Source organism: Oncorhynchus keta, chromosome 17 (genome assembly GCF_023373465.1).
Source record: "Oncorhynchus keta strain PuntledgeMale-10-30-2019 chromosome 17, Oket_V2, whole genome shotgun sequence".
NCBI lineage: Eukaryota > Metazoa > Chordata > Actinopteri > Salmoniformes > Salmonidae > Oncorhynchus > Oncorhynchus keta.
The window spans coordinates 42457651-42479537 of record NC_068437.1 but is presented as its reverse complement, the minus strand read 5'-3'; the positions used below and the strand labels follow the sequence as shown (position 1 = coordinate 42479537).

Genomic DNA, 21887 nt, shown 5'->3' with positions numbered 1-21887 from the left:
GTAAAGGTAGCCTAGTGGTTAGAGGCAGGTAGCCTAGTGGTTAGAGAGGCAGGTAGCCTGACGAGTGTAAATGTAAATGTAAAGGTAGCCTAGTGGTTAGAGGCAGCGTAGCCTAGTGGTTAGAGGCAGGTAGCCTAGTGGTTAGAGGCAGGTAGCCTAGTGGTTAGAGGCAGGTAGCCTAGTGGTTAGAGAGGCAGGTAGCCTGACGAGTGTAAATGTAAATGTAAAGGTAGCCTAGTGGTTAGAGGCAGCGTAGCCTAGTGGTTAGAGGCAGGTAGCCTAGTGGTTAGAGGCAGGTAGCCTAGTGGTTAGAGGCAGCATAGCCTAGTGGTTAGAGGCAGGTAGCCTAGTGGTTAGAGGCAGGTAGCCTAGTGGTTAGAGGCAGGTAGCCTAGTGGTTAGAGGCAGGTAGCCTAGTGGTTAGAGGCAGGTAGCCTAGTGGTTAGAGGCAGGTAGCCTAGTGGTTAGAGGCAGGTAGCCTAGTGGTTAGAGAGGCAGGTAGCCTAGTGGTTAGAGAGGCAGGTAGCCTAGTGGTTAGAGGCAGGTAGCCTAGTGGTTAGAGAGGCAGGTAGCCTAGTGGTTAGAGGCAGGTAGCCTAGTGGTTAGAGAGGCAGGTAGCCTAGTGGTTAGAGGCAGGTAGCCTAGTGGTTAGAGGCAGGTAGCCTCGTGGTTAGAGAGGCAGGTAGCCTAGTGGTTAGAGGCAGGTAGCCTAGTGGTTAGAGGCAGCATAGCCTAGTGGTTAGAGGCAGGTAGCCTAGTGGTTAGAGGCAGGTAGCCTAGTGGTTAGAGGCAGGTAGCCTAGTGGTTAGAGGCAGGTAGCCTAGTGGTTAGAGAGGCAGGTAGCCTAGTGGTTAGAGAGGCAGGTAGCCTAGTGGTTAGAGAGGCAGGTAGCCTAGTGGTTAGAGGCAGATAGCCTAGTGGTTAGAGAGGCAGGTAGCCTAGTGGTTAGAGGCAGGTAGCCTAGTGGTTAGAGAGGCAGGTAGCCTAGTGGTTAGAGTCAGGTAGCCTAGTGGTTAGAGGCAGGTAGCCTAGTGGTTAGAGGCAGGTAGCCTAGTGGTTAGAGGCAGGATAGCCTAGTGGTTAGAGGCAGGTAGCCTAGTGGTTAGAGTCAGGTAGCCTAGTGGTTAGAGGCAGGTAGCCTAGTGGTTAGAGGCAAGTAGCCTAGTGGTTAGAGGCAGCGTAGCCTAGTGGTTAGAGGCAGGTAGCCTAGTGGTTAGAGGCAGGTAGCCTAGTGGTTAGAGGCAGTGTAGCCTAGTGGTTAGAGCGTTGGACTAGTAACCGAAAGGTTGCAAGATTGAATCCCCGAGCTGGTAAAAATCTGTCGTTCTGCCCCTGAACAAGACAGTTAACCCACTGTTCCTAGGCCGTCATTGAAAATAAGAATTTGTTCTTAACTGACTTGCCTAGTTAAATAAAGGTAAAATAAAGGTAAAATAAATAGTAGCATTTGGGAGGGATATCTGCACGTCAGGGGTCGATAATGAAGATCATTTTGTGAGAACAGACATGGAGGCTGGCTCCTGTGTAAGGAGAACCATGTCATACAGCTCATTATTCATCAGGTTCCCTCAAACATACGTGGAGGACCTGATTAAACCATATATCTTAATCCAAATTTTTAAGGCACATGTTGTTGATCATATGCTCTAATTCAGCCATATTACCTTTAAAGTTAAAGCGTGTTCTCAAAGCAAATGATACAGCCATACCTCATTCAAAACAGATGTCGTTGATCAAACATGATGAGTCATTCACTCACTGATGAGTCATTCACTCACTGATGAGTCATTCACTCACTGATGAGTCATTCACTCACTGATGAGTCATTCACTCACTGATGAGTCATTCACTCACTGATGAGTCATTCACTCACTGATGAGTCATTCACTCACTGATGAGTCATTCACTCACTGAGACATTCACTCACTGATGAGACATTCACTCACTGATGAGACATTCACTCACTGATGAGTCATTCACTCACTGATGAGTCATTCACTCACTGATGAGTCATTCACTCACTGATGAGTCATTCACTCACTGATGAGTCATTCATGAGTCAAAAGAGTCCATTTGAAGGGGTGGCGTGTTCTGGAATGTTTTAAGATCTGGTGAATTCTTGTTGTCCACAGGATGAGACAGCAGGTCAGAATAGTAGCCCTCCTGCCCCAGAAGACAAGAAACTATTACAGGTAAACAACTAGGCAGTGATCCAGTAGTAGTTTAGTAGGATCCCCAGTAGTAGTTGAGTAGGATGCCCAGTGGTAGTTTAGTAGGATCCCCAGTAGTAGTTTAGTAGGATCCCCAGTAGTAGTTTAGTAGGATCCCCAGTAGTAGTTTAGTAGGATCCCCAGTAGTAGTTTACTAGGAACCCCAGGGGTAGTTTAGTAGGATCCCCAGTAGTAGTTTACTAGGATCCCCAGGGGTAGTTTAGTAGGATCCCCAGTAGTAGTTTAGTAGGATCCCCAGGGGTAGTTTAGTAGGATCCCCAGTGGCAGTTTAGTAGGATCCCCAGGGGTAGTTTAGTAGGATCCCCAGTAGTAGTTTAGTAGGATCCCCAGTAGTAGTTTAGTAGGATCCCCAGTAGTAGTTTAGTAGGATCCCCAGTAGTAGTTTAGTAGGATCCCCAGTAGTAGTTTAGTAGGATCCCCAGTAGTAGTTTAGTAGGATCCCCAGTAGTAGTTTAGTAGGATCCCCAGTAGTAGTTTAGTAGGATCCCCAGTAGTAGTTTAGTAGGATCCCCAGTGGTAGTTTAGTAGGATCCCCAGTAGTAGTTTAGTAGGATCCCCAGTAGTAGTTTAGTAGGATCCCCAGTAGTAGTTTAGTAGGATCCCCAGTAGTAGTTTAGTAGAATCCCCAGTAGTAGTTTACTAGGAACCCCAGGGGTAGTTTAGTAGGATCCCCAGTAGTAGTTTACTAGGAACCCCAGGGGTAGTTTAGTAGGATCCCCAGTAGTAGTTTAGTAGGATCCCCAGGGGTAGTTTAGTAGGATCCCCAGGGGTAGTTTAGTAGGATCCCCAGGGGTAGTTTAGTAGGATCCCCAGTAGTAGTTTAGTAGGATCCCCAGTAGTAGTTTAGTAGGATCCCCAGTGGTAGTTTAGTAGGATCCCCAGTAGTAGTTTAGTAGGATCCCCAGTAGTAGTTTAGTAGGATCCCCAGTGGTAGTTTACTAGGATCCCCAGTAGTAGTTTAGTATGATCCCCAGTGGTAGTTTAGTAGGATCCCCAGTGGTAGTTTAGTAATCTCCAGTAGTTTAGTAGGATCCCCAGTGGTAGTTTACTAGGATCCCCAGTAGTAGTTTAGTAGGATCCCCAGTAGTAGTTTAGTAGGATCCCCAGTAGTAGCTTACTAGGAACCCCAGGGGTAGTTTAGTAGGATCCCCAGTAGTAGTTTAGTAGGATCCCCAGTGGTAGTTTAGTAGGATCCCCAGGGGTAGTTTACTAGGATCCCCAGTGGTAGTTTAGTAGGATCCCCAGTAGTAGTTTAGTAGGATCCCCAGTAGTAGTTTAGTAGGATCCCCAGTGGTAGTTTAGTAGGATCCCCAGTAGTAGTTTAGTAGGATCCCCAGTAGTAGTTTAGTAGGATCCCCAGTGGTAGTTTACTAGGATCCCCAGTAGTAGTTTAGTATGATCCCCAGTGGTAGTTTAGTAGGATCCCCAGTGGTAGTTTAGTAATCTCCAGTAGTTTAGTAGGATCCCCAGTGGTAGTTTACTAGGATCCCCAGTAGTAGTTTAGTAGGATCCCCAGTAGTAGTTTAGTAGGATCCCCAGTGGTAGTTTAGTAATCTCCAGTAGTAGTTTAGTAGGATCCCCAGTAGTAGTTTACTAGGATCCCCAGGGGTAGTTTAGTAATCTCCAGTAGTAGTTTAGTAGGATCTCCAGTAGTAGTTTACTAGGATCCCCAGTAGTAGTTTAGTAGGATCTCCAGTAGTAGTTTACTAGGATCCCCAGTGGTAGTTTAGTAATCTCCAGTAGTAGTTTAGTCGGATCTCCAGTAGTAGTTTACTAGGATCCCCAGGGGTAGTTTACTAGGATCCCCAGGAGTAGTTTACTAGGATCCCCAGTAGTAGTTTACTAGGATCCCCAGGGGTAGTTTAGTAATCTCCAGTAGTAGTTTAGTAGGATCTCCAGTAGTAGTTTACTAGGATCCCCAGTAGTAGTTTAGTAGGATCCCCAGGGGTAGTTTACTAGGATCCCCAGGGGTAGTTTACTAGGATCCCCAGGGGTAGTTTACTAGGATCCCCAGGGGTAGTTTACTAGGATCCCCAGGGGTAGTTTAGTAATCTCCAGTAGTAGTTTAGTAGGATCTCCAGTAGTAGTTTACTAGGATCCCCAGGGGTAGTTTACTAGGATCCCCAGTAGTAGTTTACTAGGATCCCCAGGGGTAGTTTAGTAATCTCCAGTAGTAGTTTAGTAGGATCTCCAGTAGTAGTTTATTAGGATCCCCAGGGGTAGTTTAGTAGGATCCCCAGTAGTAGTTTAGTAATCTCCAGTAGTAGTTTAGTAGGATCCCCAGTAGTAGTTTAGTAATCTCCAGTAGTAGTTTACTAGGATCCCCAGGGGTAGTTTAGTAATCTCCAGTAGTAGTTTAGTAATCTCCAGTAGTAGTTTACTAGGATCCCCAGGGGTAGTTTAGTAATCTCCAGTAGTAGTTTACTAGGATCCCCAGGGGTAGTTTATCAGGATCCTATTAGCTACTCCAAAAGCAGCAGCTACATGACATAATGCATAACATTCATAGACAAGAACAGAACTACATACATTTAAAATAAGTATGCACGCTTTTATGCATGAATGCCTCCATAATCATTTGATTCATATAGTTTCCGGCCATAATGGGTATCCTGGGGTAAAGTGTAGAGTTTTCACAATAGCCACCCGCAATGGGTTTTCTAACGGTGAATGAAATATTCATTAACATAAAATAACCAGGCCTGGAATGTTTTGCCTTGTTAATGTCAATTGCCCTTAATGGATTACCTGCGGTTCAGTGCAACGGGTTCCAGTCTACCACCCCTAAAGGGTTATCTAAAGGTTCAGTGTAACAGGTTAGACTCCTGCTTATATATAATGAATCAGAATCAGATGGAGTTGTTAGACTCCTGTTGATATATAATGAATCAGATGGAGTTGTTAGACTCCTGTTGATATATAATGAATCAGATGGAGTTGTTAGACTCCTGTTGATATATAATGAATCAGATGGAGTTGTTAGACTCCTGTTGATATATAATGAATCAGATGGAGTTGTTAGTCTCCTGTTGATATATAATGAATCAGATGGAGTTGTTAGACTCCTGTTGATATATAATGAATCAGATGGAGTTGTTAGACTCCTGTTGATATATAATGAATCAGATGGAGTTGTTAGACTCCTGTTGATATATAATGAATCAGAATCAGATGGAGTTGTTAGACTCCTGTTGATATATAATGAATCAGATGGAGTTGTTAGACTCCTGTTGATATATAATGAATCAGATGGAGTTGTTAGACTCCTGTTGATATATAATGAATCAGATGGAGTTGTTAGACTCCTGTTGATATATAATGAATCAGAATCAGATGGAGTTGTTAGACTCCTGTTGATATATAATGAATCAGATGGAGTTGTTAGACTCCTGTTGATATATAATGAATCAGATGGAGTTGTTAGACTCCTGTTGATATATAATGAATCAGAATCAGATGGAGTTGTTAGACTCCTGTTGATATATAATGAATCAGATGGAGTTGTTAGTCTCCTGTTGATATATAATGAATCAGATGGAGTTGTTAGACTCCTGTTGATATATAATGAATCAGATGGAGTTGTTAGTCTCCTGTTGATATATAATGAATCAGATGGAGTTGTTAGTCTCCTGTTGATATATAATGAATCAGATGGAGTTGTTAGACTCCTGCTGATATATAATGAATCAGATGGAGTTGTTAGACTCCTGTTGATATATAATGAATCAGATGGAGTTGTTAGACTCCTGCTGATATATAATGAATCAGATGGAGTTGTTAGTCTCCTGTTGATATATAATGAATCAGATGGAGTTGTTAGACTCCTGTTGATATATAATGAATCAGATGGAGTTGTTAGACTCCTGCTGATATATAATGAATCAGATGGAGTTGTTAGTCTCCTGTTGATATATAATGAATCAGATGGAGTTGTTAGTCTCCTGTTGATATATAATGAATCAGATGGAGTTGTTAGACTCCTGCTGATATATAATGAATCAGAATCAGATGGAGTTGTTAGACTCCTGTTGATATATAATGAATCAGATGGAGTTGTTAGACTCCTGTTGATATATAATGAATCAGATGGAGTTGTTAGACTCCTGTTGATATATAATGAATCAGATGGAGTTGTTAGACTCCTGTTGATATATAATGAATCAGAATCAGATGGAGTTGTTAGACTCCTGCTGATATATAATGAATCAGATGGAGTTGTTAGACTCCTGCTGATATATAATGAATCAGAATCAGATGGAGTTGTTAGACTCCTGTTGATATATAATGAATCAGATGGAGTTGTTAGACTCCTGTTGATATATAATGAATCAGATGGAGTTGTTAGTCTCCTGTTGATATATAATGAATCAGATGGAGTTGTTAGACTCCTGTTGATATATAATGAATCAGATGGAGTTGTTAGTCTCCTGTTGATATATAATGAATCAGATGGAGTTGTTAGTCTCCTGTTGATATATAATGAATCAGATGGAGTTGTTAGACTCCTGTTGATATATAATGAATCAGAATCAGATGGAGTTGTTAGACTCCTGTTGATATATAATGAATCAGATGGAGTTGTTAGACTCCTGTTGATATATAATGAATCAGATGGAGTTGTTAGACTCCTGTTGATATATAATGAATCAGATGGAGTTGTTAGACTCCTGTTGATATATAATGAATCAGAATCAGATGGAGTTGTTAGACTCCTGCTGATATATAATGAATCAGATGGAGTTGTTAGACTCCTGTTGATATATAATGAATCAGATGGAGTTGTTAGACTCCTGTTGATATATAATGAATCAGATGGAGTTGTTAGACTCCTGCTGATATATAATGAATCAGAATCAGATGGAGTTGTTAGACTCCTGCTGATATATAATGAATCAGATGGAGTTGTTAGACTCCTGCTGATATATAATGAATCAGATGGAGTTGTTAGACTCCTGCTTATATATAATGAATCAGAATCAGATGGAGTTGTTAGACTCCTGCTGATATATAATGACTCAGATGGAGTTGTTATACTCCTGTTGATATATAATGAATCAGATGGAATTGTTAGACTCCTGTTGATATATAATGAATCAGATGGAGTTGTTAGTCTCCTGTTGATATATAATGAATCAGATGGAGTTGTTAGACTCCTGTTGATATATAATGAATCAGATGGAGTTGTTAGACTCCTGCTGATATATAATGAATCAGATGGAGTTGTTAGACTCCTGTTGATATATAATGAATCAGATGGAGTTGTTAGACTCCTGCTGATATATAATGAATCAGATGGAGTTGTTAGACTCCTGTTGATATATAATGAATCAGATGGAGTTGTTAGACTCCTGTTGATATATAATGAATCAGATGGAGTTGTTAGACTCCTGCTGATATATAATGAATCAGATGGAGTTGTTAGACTCCTGCTGATATATAATGAATCAGATGGAGTTGTTAGACTCCTGTTGATATATAATGAATCAGATGGAGTTGTTAGACTCCTGTTGATATATAATGAATCAGATGGAGTTGTTAGACTCCTGCTGATATATAATGAATCAGATGGAGTTGTTAGACTCCTGTTGATATATAATGAATCAGATGGAGTTGTTAGACTCCTGTTGATATATAATGAATCAGATGGAGTTGTTAGACTCCTGTTGATATATAATGAATCAGATGGAGTTGTTAGACTCCTGTTGATATATAATGAATCAGATGGAGTTGTTAGTCTCCTGTTGATATATAATGAATCAGATGGAGTTGTTAGTCTCCTGCTGATATATAATGAATCAGATGGAGTTGTTAGACTCCTGCTGATATATAATGAATCAGATGGAGTTGTTAGACTCCTGCTGATATATAATGAATCAGATGGAGTTGTTAGACTCCTGCTGATATATAATGAATCAGATGGAGTTGTTAGACTCCTGCTGATATATAATGAATCAGATGGAGTTGTTAGACTCCTGTTGATATATAATGAATCAGATGGAGTTGTTAGACTCCTGTTGATATATAATGAATCAGATGGAGTTGTTAGACTCCTGTTGATATATAATGAATCAGAATCAGATGGAGTTGTTAGACTCCTGCTGATATATAATGAATCAGATGGAGTTGTTAGACTCCTGCTGATATATAATGAATCAGATGGAGTTGTTAGACTCCTGCTGATATATAATGAATCAGATGGAGTTGTTAGACTCCTGTTGATATATAATGAATATATAATGAATCAGATGGAGTTGTTAGACTCCTGCTGATATATAATGAATCCGATGGAGTTGTTAGACTCCTGCTGATATATAATGAATCAGATGGAGTTGTTAGTCTCCTGCTGATATATAATGAATCAGATGGAGTTGTTAGACTCCTGCTGATATATAATGAATCAGATGATGGAGTTGTTAGACTCCTGTTGATATATAATGAATCAGATGGAGTTGTTAGTCTCCTGTTGATATATAATGAATCAGATGGAGTTGTTAGTCTCCTGTTGATATATAATGAATCAGATGGAGTTGTTAGACTCCTGCTGATATATAATGAATCAGATGGAGTTGTTAGTCTCCTGTTGATATATAATGAATCAGATGGAGTTGTTAGTCTCCTGTTGATATATAATGAATCAGATGGAGTTGTTAGACTCCTGTTGATATATAATGAATCAGATGGAGTTGTTAGACTCCTGTTGATATATAATGAATCAGATGGAGTTGTTAGACTCCTGTTGATATATAATGAATCAGAATCAGATGGAGTTGTTAGACTCCTGCTGATATATAATGAATCAGAATCAGATGGAGTTGTTAGACTCCTGCTGATATATAATGAATCAGATGGAGTTGTTAGACTCCTGCTGATATATAATGAATCAGATGGAGTTGTTAGACTCCTGTTGATATATAATGAATCAGATGGAGTTGTTAGACTCCTGTTGATATATAATGAATCAGATGGAGTTGTTAGACTCCTGTTGATATATAATGAATCAGATGGAGTTGTTAGACTCCTGTTGATATATAATGAATCAGATGGAGTTGTTAGACTCCTGCTGATATATAATGAATCAGATGGAGTTGTTAGACTCCTGCTGATATATAATGAATCAGATGGAGTTGTTAGACTCCTGCTGATATATAATGAATCAGATGGAGTTGTTAGACTCCTGCTGATATATAATGAATCAGATGGAGTTGTTAGACTCCTGTTGATATATAATGAATCAGATGGAGTTGTTAGACTCCTGCTGATATATAATGAATCAGATGGAGTTGTTAGACTCCTGCTGATATATAATGAATCAGATGGAGTTGTTAGTCTCCTGCTGATATATAATGAATCAGATGGAGTTGTTAGACTCCTGTTGATATATAATGAATCAGATGGAGTTGTTAGTCTCCTGCTGATATATAATGAATCAGATGGAGTTGTTAGACTCCTGTTGATATATAATGAATCAGATGGAGTTGTTAGTCTCCTGTTGATATATAATGAATCAGATGGAGTTGTTAGACTCCTGCTGATATATAATGAATCAGATGGAGTTGTTAGACTCCTGTTGATATATAATGAATCAGATGGAGTTGTTAGACTCCTGTTGATATATAATGAATCAGAAGTTTCACCTGAGGTTCTTGGCTCCCACTGAGGCTTTCACCTCAACCACCATGATCAGAGTTAACAGACGTAAACGCAGTAACCTTTAATTGTGTTTCCTCCTAAAGAATAAACTTAATGGTTTTCACCTGAACAGCTGGTCTTCCATTTCCATTCCCCGACATCATATTCACATCCAGCAGCATCCACCACACACATACAGATCAGTACATACGTAGGTATACACTCAAGGAAAGAACTACAGTTCATCCGGAAAGTATTGAGACCCCTTGACTTTTTCCACATCTTGTTACGTTACAGCCTTATTCTAAAATGGATCAAATGCTTTTTTCACACTCTACACACAATACCCCATAACGCCGGAGCTAAAACTGGTTTTCAGAAATGTTTACAAATGTATTCAAAATTAAAATTAGAAATACCTTACTTACATAAGCATTTAGACCCTTTGCTATGTATGAGACTCGAAATTGATCATCCTTGAGATGTTTCTACAACTTGTTTGGAGTTTCTACAACTAGATTTGGAAAGGCACACACCTGTCTCTATAAGGTCCCTCAGTTAACAGTGCATGTCAGAACAAAAACCAAGCCATGAGGTTGAAGGAACTGTCCGTAGAGCTCAGACAGGATTGTGTCGAGGCACAGATCTGGGGTAGGGTACCAAAAAGTGTCTGCATCATTGAAGGTCCCAAAGAACACAGTGGCCTCCATCATTCTTAAATGGAAGAAATGTGGAACCACCAAGACTCTTCCTAAAGCTGGCCACCCGGCCATCCTGAGCAATCGAGGGAGAAGGGCCTTGGTCATTGATGTGACCAAGAACCCGGTGGTCCCTCTGACAGAGCTCCAGAGTTCCTCTGTGGACATGGGAGAACCTTCCAGAAGGACAACCATCTTTGCAGTACTCCACCAATCAGGCCTTTATGGTAGAGTAGCCAGACGGAAGCCACTCCTCAGTAAAAGGCACATGACAGCCCGCTTGGAGTTTGCCAAAAATAACCTAAAGGACTCTCAGACGTTGAGAAACAAGATTCTCTGGTCTGATGGAACCAAGATGGAACTCTTTGGCCTGAATGCAAAGCATCACATCTGGAGGAAACCTGGCACCATCCTTACGGAGAAGCATGGTGGTGGCAGCATGGGGATGTGGGGATGTTTTTCAGCGGCAGGGGCTGGGAGACTAGTCAGGATAGAGGAAAGATGAACGGAACAAAGTACAGAGAGATCCTCGATGACAACCTACTGCCGAGCACTCAGAACTCAGACTGGGGCAACGGTTCACCTTCCAACAGGACGACAACCCTAAGCACACAGCCAAGACAACACAGGAGTGGCTTTGGGACAAGTCTCTAAATGTCCTTGAGTGGCCCAGCCAGAGCCCGGACTTGAACCTGATCAAACATTTCTGGAGAGACCTGAAAATAACTGTGCAGTGGCGCTCTCCATCCAACCTGATAAAGCTTGAGAGGATCTGCAGAGAAGAATGGGAGAAACTCCTCAAATACCGGTGTGCCAAGCTTGCAGCGTAATACCCAAGAAGACTCAAGTCTGTAATCGCTGCTAAAGGTGCCTCAACAACGTACTGAGTAAAGGGTCTGAATACTTATGTAAATGTGATGTTACATTTTTTCAATTTTAACACATTTGCAAAAATGTCTAAAAACCTTTTATTCTTTGTCATTATAGTCATTTGAGTAGCCATTTGATTAGGTGTTCAGGAGTCTTACGGCTTGGGGTAGAAGCTGTTTAGAAGCCTCTTGGACCTAGACTTGGCGCTCCGGTACCACTTGCCATGTGGTAGCAGAGAGAACAGTCTATGACTAGGGTGGCTGGAGTCCTTGACAATTATTAGGGCCTTCCTCTGACACCGCCTGGTATACCGATCCTGGATGGCAGGAAGCTTGGTACCAGTGATGTACTGGGCAGTTTGCACCACCCTCTGTAGTGCCTTGCGGTCGGAGGCTGAGCAGTTGCCATACCAGGCAGTGATGCAACCAGTCATGATGCTCTCGATGGTGCAGCTGTATAATCTTTTGAGGATCTGAGGACCCATGCCAAATCTTTTCAGTCTCCTGAGGGGGAATAGGTTTTGTCGAGCCCTCTTCACGACTGTCTTGGTGTGCTTGGACCATGTTAGTTTGTTGTTTATGTGGACGCCAAGGAACTTGAAGCTCTCAACCTGCTCCACTGCAACCCCGTCGCTGAGAATGGGGGCGTGCTCGATCCTCTTTTTCCTGGTGTCCACAATCATTTCCTTTGTCTCGATCACATTGAGGGAGAGGTTGTTGTCCTGGCACCACACGGTGTAGATTAATGAGGAAAATAAATTATTTAATCAATTTTAGAATAAGGCTGTAACGTAACAAAATGTGGAAAAAGTCAAGGGGTCTCAATACTTTCCGAATACACTGTACATTTAAAAAAAATACACTTTAAAATAAGAATAAACACTGTATACACTTCAGCCTACCATTCCATACATCAGTAATAATTTGCTTTACTGAGGCCCTGATATCCTGAGTCTCACATTGTTGTGCTGTGATGTGCTGTATTATTTGTTTTTGTTGTCACATACAGTGGGGCAAAAAAGTATTGTCAGCCACCAACTGTGCAAGTTCTCCCACTTAAAAAGATGAGAGAGGCCTGTCTTTTTCATCATAGGTACACTTCAACTATGACAGACAAAATGAGAAGAAGAAAAAAAAAAAGAGAAAATCACATTGTAGGATTTTTATTGAATTTATTTGCAAATTATGGTGGAAAATAAGTATTTGGTCAATAACAAAAGTTAATCTCAATACTTTGTTATATACCCTTTGTTGGCAATGACAGAGGTCAAACGTTTTCTGTAAGTCTTCACAAGGTTTTCACACACTGTTGCTGGTATTTTGGCCCATTCCTTCATGCAGATCTCCTCTAGAGCAGTGATGTTTTGGGGCTGTTGCTGGGCAACACGGACTTTCAACTCCCTCCAAAGATTTTCTATGGGGTTGTGATCTGGGGACTGGCTAGGCCACTCCAGGACCTTGAAATGCTTCTTACAAAGCCACTCCTTCGTTGCCCTGGCGGTGTGTTTGGGATCATTGTCATGCTGAAAGACCCAGCCACGTTTTATCTTCAATGCCCTTGTTGATGGAAGGAGGTTTTCACTCAAAATCTCACGATACATGGCCCTATTTTTATTTTATTTTTTTATTTATTTTACCTTTATTTAACCAGGCAAGTCAGTTAACCAGGCAAGTTCTTATTTTCAATGACGGCCTGGGAACAGTGGGTTAACTGCCTGTTCAGGGGCAGAACGACAGATTTGTACCTTGTCAGCTCGGGGGTTTGAACTCACAACCTTCCGGTTACTAGTCCAACACTCTAACCACTAGGCTACGCTGCCGCCCTCATTCTTTCCTTTACACAGATCAGTCGTCCTGGTTCCTTTGCAGAAAAACAGCCCCAAAGCATGATGTTTCCACGTTTCCATGATGCAACTCAGCATTCTTTGTCCTCCAAACACGACAAGTTGAGTTTTTACCAAAAAGTTATGTTTTGGTTTCATCTGACCATATGACAATCTTCTTCTGGATCATCCAAATGCTCTCTAGCAAACTTCAGATGGGCCTGGACATGTACTGGCTTAAGCAGGGGGACACGTCTGGCACTGCAGGATTCGAGTCCCTGGCGGAGTAGTGTGTTACTGATGGTAGGCTTTGTTACTTTGGTCCCAGCTCTCTGCAGGTCATTCACTAGGTCCCCCCGTGTGGTTCTGGGATTTTTGCTCACCGTTCTTGTGATCATTTTGATCCCACGGGGTGAGATCTTGCGTGGAGCCCCAGATCGAGGGAGATTATCAGTGGTCTTGTATGTCTTCCATTTCCTAATAATTGCTCCCACAGTTGATTTCTTCAAACCAAGCTGCTTACCTATTGCAGATTCAGTCTTTCCAGCCTGGTGCAGGTCTACAATTTTGTTTCTGGTGTCCTTTGACAGCTCTTTGGTCTTGGCCATAGTGGAGTTTGGAGTGTGACTGTTTGAGGTTCTGGACACGTGTCTTTTATACTGATAACAAGTTCAAACAGGTGCCATTAATACAGGTAACAAGTGGAGGACAGAGGAGCCTCTTAAAGAAGAAGTTACAGGTCTGTGAGAGCCAGAAATCTTGCTTGTTTGTAGGTGACCAAATACTTATTTTCCACCATATTTTGCAAATAAATTAATTAAAAAATCCTACATTGTGGTTTTCTGGATTAGTTTTTTCTCATTTTGTCTGTCATAGTTTAAGTGTACCTATGATGAAAATTACAGGCCTCTCTCATCTTTTTAAGTGGGAGAAATTGCACAATTGGTGACTGACTAAATACTTGTATTGCCCCACTGTATATACTGATCACCACACTTACTGAACACCACACTTACTGAACACCACACTTACTGATCGCCACACTTACTGATCGCCACACTTACTGAACGCCACACTTACTGAACACCACACTTACTGAACACCACACTTACTGAACGCCACACTTACTGAACGCCACACTTACTGATCACCACACTTACTGAACACCACACTTACTGATCACCACACTTACTGATCACCACACTTACTGAACGCCAAACTTACTGATCACCACACTTACTGAACACCACACTTACTGAACACCACACTTACTGAACACCACACTTACTGATCACCACGCTTACTGAACACCACGCTTACTGAACACCACGCTTACTGATCACCACACTTACTGACCACCACACTTACTGACCACCACACTTACTGAACACCACACTTACTGAACACCACACTTACTGAACACCACATTTACTGAACGCCAAACTTACTGAACGCCACATTTACTGAACACCACACTTACTGATCACCACACTTACTGATCACCACACTTACTGAACGCCACACTTACTGATCACCACACTTACTGAACACCACACTTACTGATCACCACACTTACTGATCACCACACTTACTGAACGCCAAACTTACTGAACGCCAAACTTACTGATCACCACACTTACTGAACACCACGCTTACTGAACACCACGCTTACTGATCACCACGCTTACTGAACACCACGCTTACTGATCACCACACTTACTGACCACCACACTTACTGACCACCACACTTACTGAACACCACACTTACTGAACACCACACTTACTGAACACCACACTTACTGAACACCACATTTACTGAACGCCAAACTTACTGAACACCACATTTACTGAACACCACACTTACTGATCACCACACTTACTGATCACCACGCTTACTGAACACCACGCTTACTGATCACCACGCTTACTGAACACCACACTTACTGAACACCACACTTACTGAACACCACACTTACTGAACACCACACTTACTGAACACCACACTTACTGATCACCACACTTACTGATCACCACACTTACTGAACACCACACTTACTGAACACCACACTTACTGAACACCACACTTACTGAACACCACACTTACTGATCACCACACTTACTGATCACCACACTTACTGAACACCACACTTACTGAACACCACACATGCTGAACTTACGCTACAACATATTTCACATGAAAGTTTGTTTGAGGAACACTATATATTTCTGATTGGTTTGTCTTTGTCTTTTGAGCAATCAATCTTGATCTCACCCCTCCCTCCCTCTCTCTCTTTGTCTCACCCCTCCCTCCCTCTCTCTCTTTGTCTCACCCCTCCCTCTCTCTCGCTCTCTCTCTTTGTCTCACCCCTCTCTCTCTCTCTCTCGGTCTCACCCCTCTCTCTCTCTCTCTTTTGTCTCACCCCTCTCTCTCTCTCTCTCTCTCTCTCTCTCTTTGTCTCACCCCTCTCTCTCTCTCTCTCTCTCTCTTTGTCTCACCCCTCTCTCTCTCTCTTTGTCTCACCCCTCTCTCTCTCTCTTTGTCTCACCTCTCTCTCTCTCTCTTCTCTCTCTCTCTCTCTCTCTCTCTCTCTCTCTCTCTCTCTCTCTCTCTCTCTCTCTCTCTCTCTCTCTCTCTCTCTCTCTCTCTCTCTCTCTCTCTCTCTCGCTCTCTCTCTCTCTCTCTCTCTCGGTCTCACCCCTCTCTCTCTCGGTCTCTCTCTCGGTCTCTCTCTCGGTCTCTCTCTCGGTCTCTCTCTCGGTCTCACCCCTATTGGCATGGGAAACATGTGTTAACATTGCCAAAGCAATAATATATAAAAGTGAAATAAACAATAAAAAATTAACAGTAAACATTACACATACAGAAATGTCAAAACAATAAAGACATTACAAATGTTATATTATGCATATATATATACAGTGTTGTAACAATGTACAAATGGTTAAAGAACGCAAGGTAAAATAAATAAGCATAAATATGGGTTGTATTTACAATGGTGTTTGTTCTTCACTGGTTGCCCTTTTCTTGGCAACAGGTCACAAATCTCTCTCTCTCTCTCCCTCTCTTGATCTCACCCCTCCCTCTCTATTGGTCTCACCCCTCTCTCTCTCTCTCTCTCTTGATCTCACCCCTCCCTCTCTCTTGGTCTCACCCCTCTCTCTCTCTCGGTCTCACCTCTCTCTCTCGCTCTCTCTCTCGGTCTCACCTCTCTCTCTCTCTCTTGGTCTCACCCCTCTCTCTCTCCCTTGGTCTCACCCCTCTCTCTCTCCCTTGGTCGCACCACTCTCTCTCTCTCTCGCTCTCTCTCTCTCTCCCTCTCTCTTGGTCTCACCCCTCTCTCTCTCTCTCTCTTGATCTCCCCCCAGTTGAAGCCTGTCCTCCAGAGAGGAGGAAGTTCAGCCTCTCTTCACAACTCCACCATGAGGAACACCATGTACAAGCTGATGATTCACACACTAGACCCCATGGGAAACAGTAGGTTACCTTCTGGAAAAGACAACAGACCTGAGTTCAAATACTATCACACATGACTTAAAATAGTTTTGCTGGGCTTGACTGAGATCGTCTGGTGCAATGGACCCAATTGAATTGTTGCCAAATCCCTTATCTTTCACTCCAAGCAGTCTTAATCACATGCGATAAGTATTTGAATATTTCAAATAGACATTGTTTTTATTTTTGGACACATTTTAAATGTGTTGTAAACAGTTTAGCTTGCATCGGTAACCTATGTCAATTTAAAAGTGGCATAAGAAATGACTTTGTACCTGCCACTACAGCTATCAATATTATGATAACTTCTTACAATGTTTCTATATTAACATTAAAACAGTATATAATGTAGTATGATATTTGTTTACTCTGACCCATACCAAAACGGTGAAACCTGTTGATGTAGACTTGAGTGCCTTTGTCCTTCTCTCAGTCAGTCAGTGTGATTAATTATCAAAGTGTTCCACGTTAAGCTTTGGCTAGCACTAAATCCAGATTGGTCCTAAGCAGATTAATGCCTGTGTCAGTTTATCACCTCAACAAGGCTCTCATTCATACAGCACTACAGTATAGTAGACAAGTGGTCACATAGGGACAGAAATGGCACCCTATTCCCTGAAACAGTGCACTACATCTGACATACACTAGGTAGGGAATAGGTTAACACTTGGGACGCAACCAGGATCCACATCAGAATAGTGAAACAGCAAACACAACACAGACAACACTATCCAGTAACACAGACAACACTATCCAGTAACACAGACAACACTATCCAGTAACACAGACAACACTATCCAGTAACACAGACAACACTATCCAGTAACACAGACAACACTATCCAGTAACACAGACAACACTATCCAGTAACACAGACAACACTATCCAGTAACACAGACAACACAACACTATCCAGTAACACAGACAACACAACACTATCCAGTAACACAGACAACACAACACTATCCAGTAACACAGACAACACTATCCAGTAACACAGACAAAATATCCAGTAACACAATATCCAGTAACACAGACGACACAGTAACACAGACGACACTATCCAGTAACACAGACGACAATATCCAGTAACACAGACGACACTATCCAGTAACACAGACAACACTATATCCAGTAACACATCCAGTAACACAGACAACACTATCCAGTAACACAGACAACACTATCCAGTAACACAGACAACACAGACAACACAGACAACACAGACAACACAGACAACACTATCCAGTAACACAGACAACACTATCCAGTAATAATATATGCCAGACGCTTATCCAAAGCGACTACATTCTATGTGTGCAATCGAACCCACACAATAAATATATACGTATGGTGTGTGCATACATTCTACGTATTGTCAATCGAACCCACTATCCATGCTCTACCAACTGAGCTACAGGAACACAGACAACACTATCCAGTAACACAGACAACACAACACTATCCAGTAACACAGACAACACAACACTATCCAGTAACACAGACAACACTATCCAGTAACACAGACAAAACTAACACTTTGGTTGGTAGACGATGTGTATGGGTGTTTGGGGATGTTGTGGTGGTTGGGGATGTGTGTGTGTGTGTTTGGGGATGTGTATGGGTAATTGGGGATGTGTATGGGTGGTTGGGGATGAGTATGGGTGGTTGGGGATGTGTATGGGTGGTTGGGGATGTGTATGGGTGGTTGGGGATGAGTATGGGTGGTTGGGGATGAGTATGGGTGGTTGGGGATGTGTATGCATCACTTAGGCCGAGCACGCCCCCATTATCATCGACAGGGTTGTAGTAGAGCAGGTTGAGAGCTTCAACAAACTATCATGGTCCAAACACACCAAGACAGTGATGAAGAGGGCACGACAATGCCTATTCCCCCTCAGGAGACTGAAAAGTATTGTCATGGGTCCTCAGATCCATGTTATACAGCTGCACCATCGAGAGCATCCTGACTGGTTGCATCACCGCCTGGTATGGCAGCTGCTCGGCCTCCGACCGCAAGGCACTACAGAAGGTAGTACGTACAGTCCATCACTGGGGCCAAGCTTCCTGCCATGCTTTCAGACCTCTATACCAGGTGGTGGTGTGTACAGCCCAGTACATCACTGGGGCCAAGCTTCCTGCCATCCAGGACCTCTATACCAGGTGGTGGTGTGTACAGCCCAGTACATCACTGGGGCCAAGCTTCCTGCCATGCTTTCAGACCTCTATACCAGGTGGTGGTGTGTACAGCCCAGTACATCACTGGGGCCAAGCTTCCTGCCATCCAGGACCTCTATACCAGGTGGTGGTGTGTACAGCCCAGTACATCACTGGGGCCAAGCTTCCTGCCATGCTTTCATACCTCTATACCTCTATACCAAGCACTTCTCTGTTTATTATCTATGCATTGTCACTTTACCTCTACCTAGATGTACATATTATCTAAATGACCTCGACCCCTGTATATAGCCTCCACATTGACTCTGTACCGGTACCCCCTGTATATAGCATCCACATTGACACATTGACTCTGTGCCAGTACCCCCTGTATATAGCCTCCACATTGACTCTGTACCAGGTACCCCCCAGTATATAGCATCCACATTGACACATTGACTCTGTGCCAGTACCCCTGTATATAGTCTCCACATCAAATCAAATTTTATTTGTCACATACACATTGACTCTGTACCGTAACACCCTGTATATAGCATCCACATTGACTCTGTGCCAGTACCCCCTGTATATAGCCTCCACATTGACTCTGTACCATAATACCCTGTATATAGCCTCCACATTGACTCTGTACCGTAATACCCTCTATATAGCCTCCACATTGACTCTGTACCATAACACCCTGTATATAGCCTCCACATTGACTCTGTACCATAATACCCTGTATATAGCCTCCACATTGACTCTCTACCGTAATACCCTGTATTTAGCCTCCACACTGACTCTGTACCGTAATACCCTGTATTTAGCCTCCACATTGACTCGGTACCGTAATACCCTGTATATAGCCTCCACATTGACTCTGTATCATAATACCCTGTATATAGCCTCCACATTTACTCTGTACCGTAATACCCTGTATATAGCCTCCACATTGACTCTGTACCATAATACCCTGTATATAGCCTCCACATTTACTCTGTACCGTAATACCCTGTATATAGCCTCCACATTGACTCTGTACTGTAATACCTGTATATAGCCCACACATTGACTCTGTACCATAATACCCTGTATATAGCCTCCACATTTACTCTGTACCAATACCCTGTATATAGCCTCCACATTGACTCTGTACCATAATACCCTGTATATAGCCTCCACATTGACTCTGTACCATAATACCCTGTATATAGCCTCCACATTGACTCTGTACTGTAATACCCTGTATATAGCCCACACATTGACTCTGTACCGTAACAGCCTGTATATAGCCTCCACATTGACTCTGTACCATAATACCCTGTATATAGCCTCCACATTGACTCTGTACCATAATACCCTGTATATAGCCTCCACATTGACTCTGTACCATAATACCCTGTATATAGCCTCCACATTGACTCTGTACCGTTATACCCTGTATTTAGCCTCCACATTGACTCTGTACCATAATACCCTGTATATAGCCTCCACATTGACACTGTACCGTAATACCCTGTATATAGCCTCCACATTGACTCTGTACCGTAACAGCCTGAAAATAGCCTTGTTACTGTTATTTTATTGTTGCACTTTAACTATTTGTTATTTTTCTATTTCCTTCTAAACTGTATTGTCAGTTAAGGGCTTGTAAGTAAGAATTTCACTGTTGTATTCGGCGCATGTGACAAATATAATTTGATTTGATGTAATCTCAATCCCTTGATTATCCATACAGCAGACCACCAGCGCTCAGATAGGGACCCTATTCCAACTAAACTACTGATAGAGCTGCTTCCTGTGCTTGGCCCTTGTATGTTGACCATAATAAATGGCTCCAATATCCACCAGATGTGGACCAAGCTCATTAAAAGTGGCAGTGATAAAGCCTCTCCTGAAAAAGCCCAACCTTGAACCAGAAAAAGTTTTTTTTTTTAAATATCGACATATATCGAATCTCTCAATCCTCTCAAAAAAAAATCTAAAAGCTGTTGCGCAGCAACTCACTGCCTTCCTGAAGACAAATAAAAATGCTTCAGTCTGGATTTAGACCCCATCATAGCACTGAGACTGCACTCGTGAAGGTGGTAAATTACCTTTTATTGGCATCGGACTGAGGCTTTGCATCTGTCCTCGTGCTCCTAGACCTTAGTTCTGCTTTTGATACCATCGATCACCACATTCTTTTGGAGAGATTGGAAACCCAAATTGGTCTACACGGACAAGTTCTGGCCTGGTTTAGATCTTATCTGGCGGAAAGATATCAGTTTGTCTCTGTGAATGGTTTGTCCTCTGACAAATCAACTGTACGTTTCGGCATTCCTCAAGGATATGTTTTAGGACCACTATTGTTTCCCCTGTACTTTGGAAAGTATTCAGACCCCTTGACATATTTTTTCTTACGTTACAGCCTTATTCTGAAACGGATTAAAAAACAGATTTCCCTCAATCTGCCCCCTAATGACAAAGCAAAAATAGTTTTTTATACATTATTGCAAATGTATATATATATATATATATATATATATGAAATATAACATTAACATAAGTGTTCAGACCCTTGACTCCAGTGGTCGCCAACCGATCTTCAAGGCATTCCTAGTAGATCCCCAAATATTTCTGTAGAAAATACAGTCTCACCAGAGGAAAGGAAGGAGGGAGCAGGGGCCGCGAGAGGTGGTTTGGGAAAAATCGTTTTGAACGATAATCCAACTCGGAATTCAGAAAGTCAGAATCTCAGGCATCTTTCTAGAGCTCTGACTTTTCGACCTGAAGATCACTGACGTTGTGAGTTGACCTCGTTGACCATCAGATGCAGGTACCATCAGTCCAGTTAAATTAAAAGGCTAATTATTTAAATTCATGCTCCACAGTGCCTCACAGGTGCTAAACCAACTGATATATTTTGTTATCAAAGCTTGAGTTTTGAAATATAATATGGTCTGATTAACAATATTGGAAGGCCGATCACATAGCCAATATGCTGTG

The 21887-nt window shown here is 42.1% G+C and overlaps 2 protein-coding genes across 3 annotated transcripts in view; one reads left to right on the top strand and one right to left on the bottom strand.

The window, feature by feature from the left end:
- Positions 1-21887, bottom strand: part of c17h15orf39 (chromosome 17 C15orf39 homolog) — a 209825-nt gene that overhangs the window by 147345 nt on the left and 40593 nt on the right. The gene's annotated exons all lie outside the window — the stretch shown is intronic.
- The window catches only part of slc24a1 (solute carrier family 24 member 1), a 63793-nt gene that overhangs the window by 10720 nt on the left and 31186 nt on the right, over positions 1-21887 (top strand). For both annotated transcript variants that reach the window (XM_052466100.1, XM_052466099.1), the window contains 2 exons: positions 2132-2191; positions 16616-16724. In XM_052466100.1, coding sequence (XP_052322060.1) covers positions 2132-2191; positions 16616-16724 — 169 coding nt within the window. The remainder of the gene's footprint in view (positions 1-2131; positions 2192-16615; positions 16725-21887) is intronic.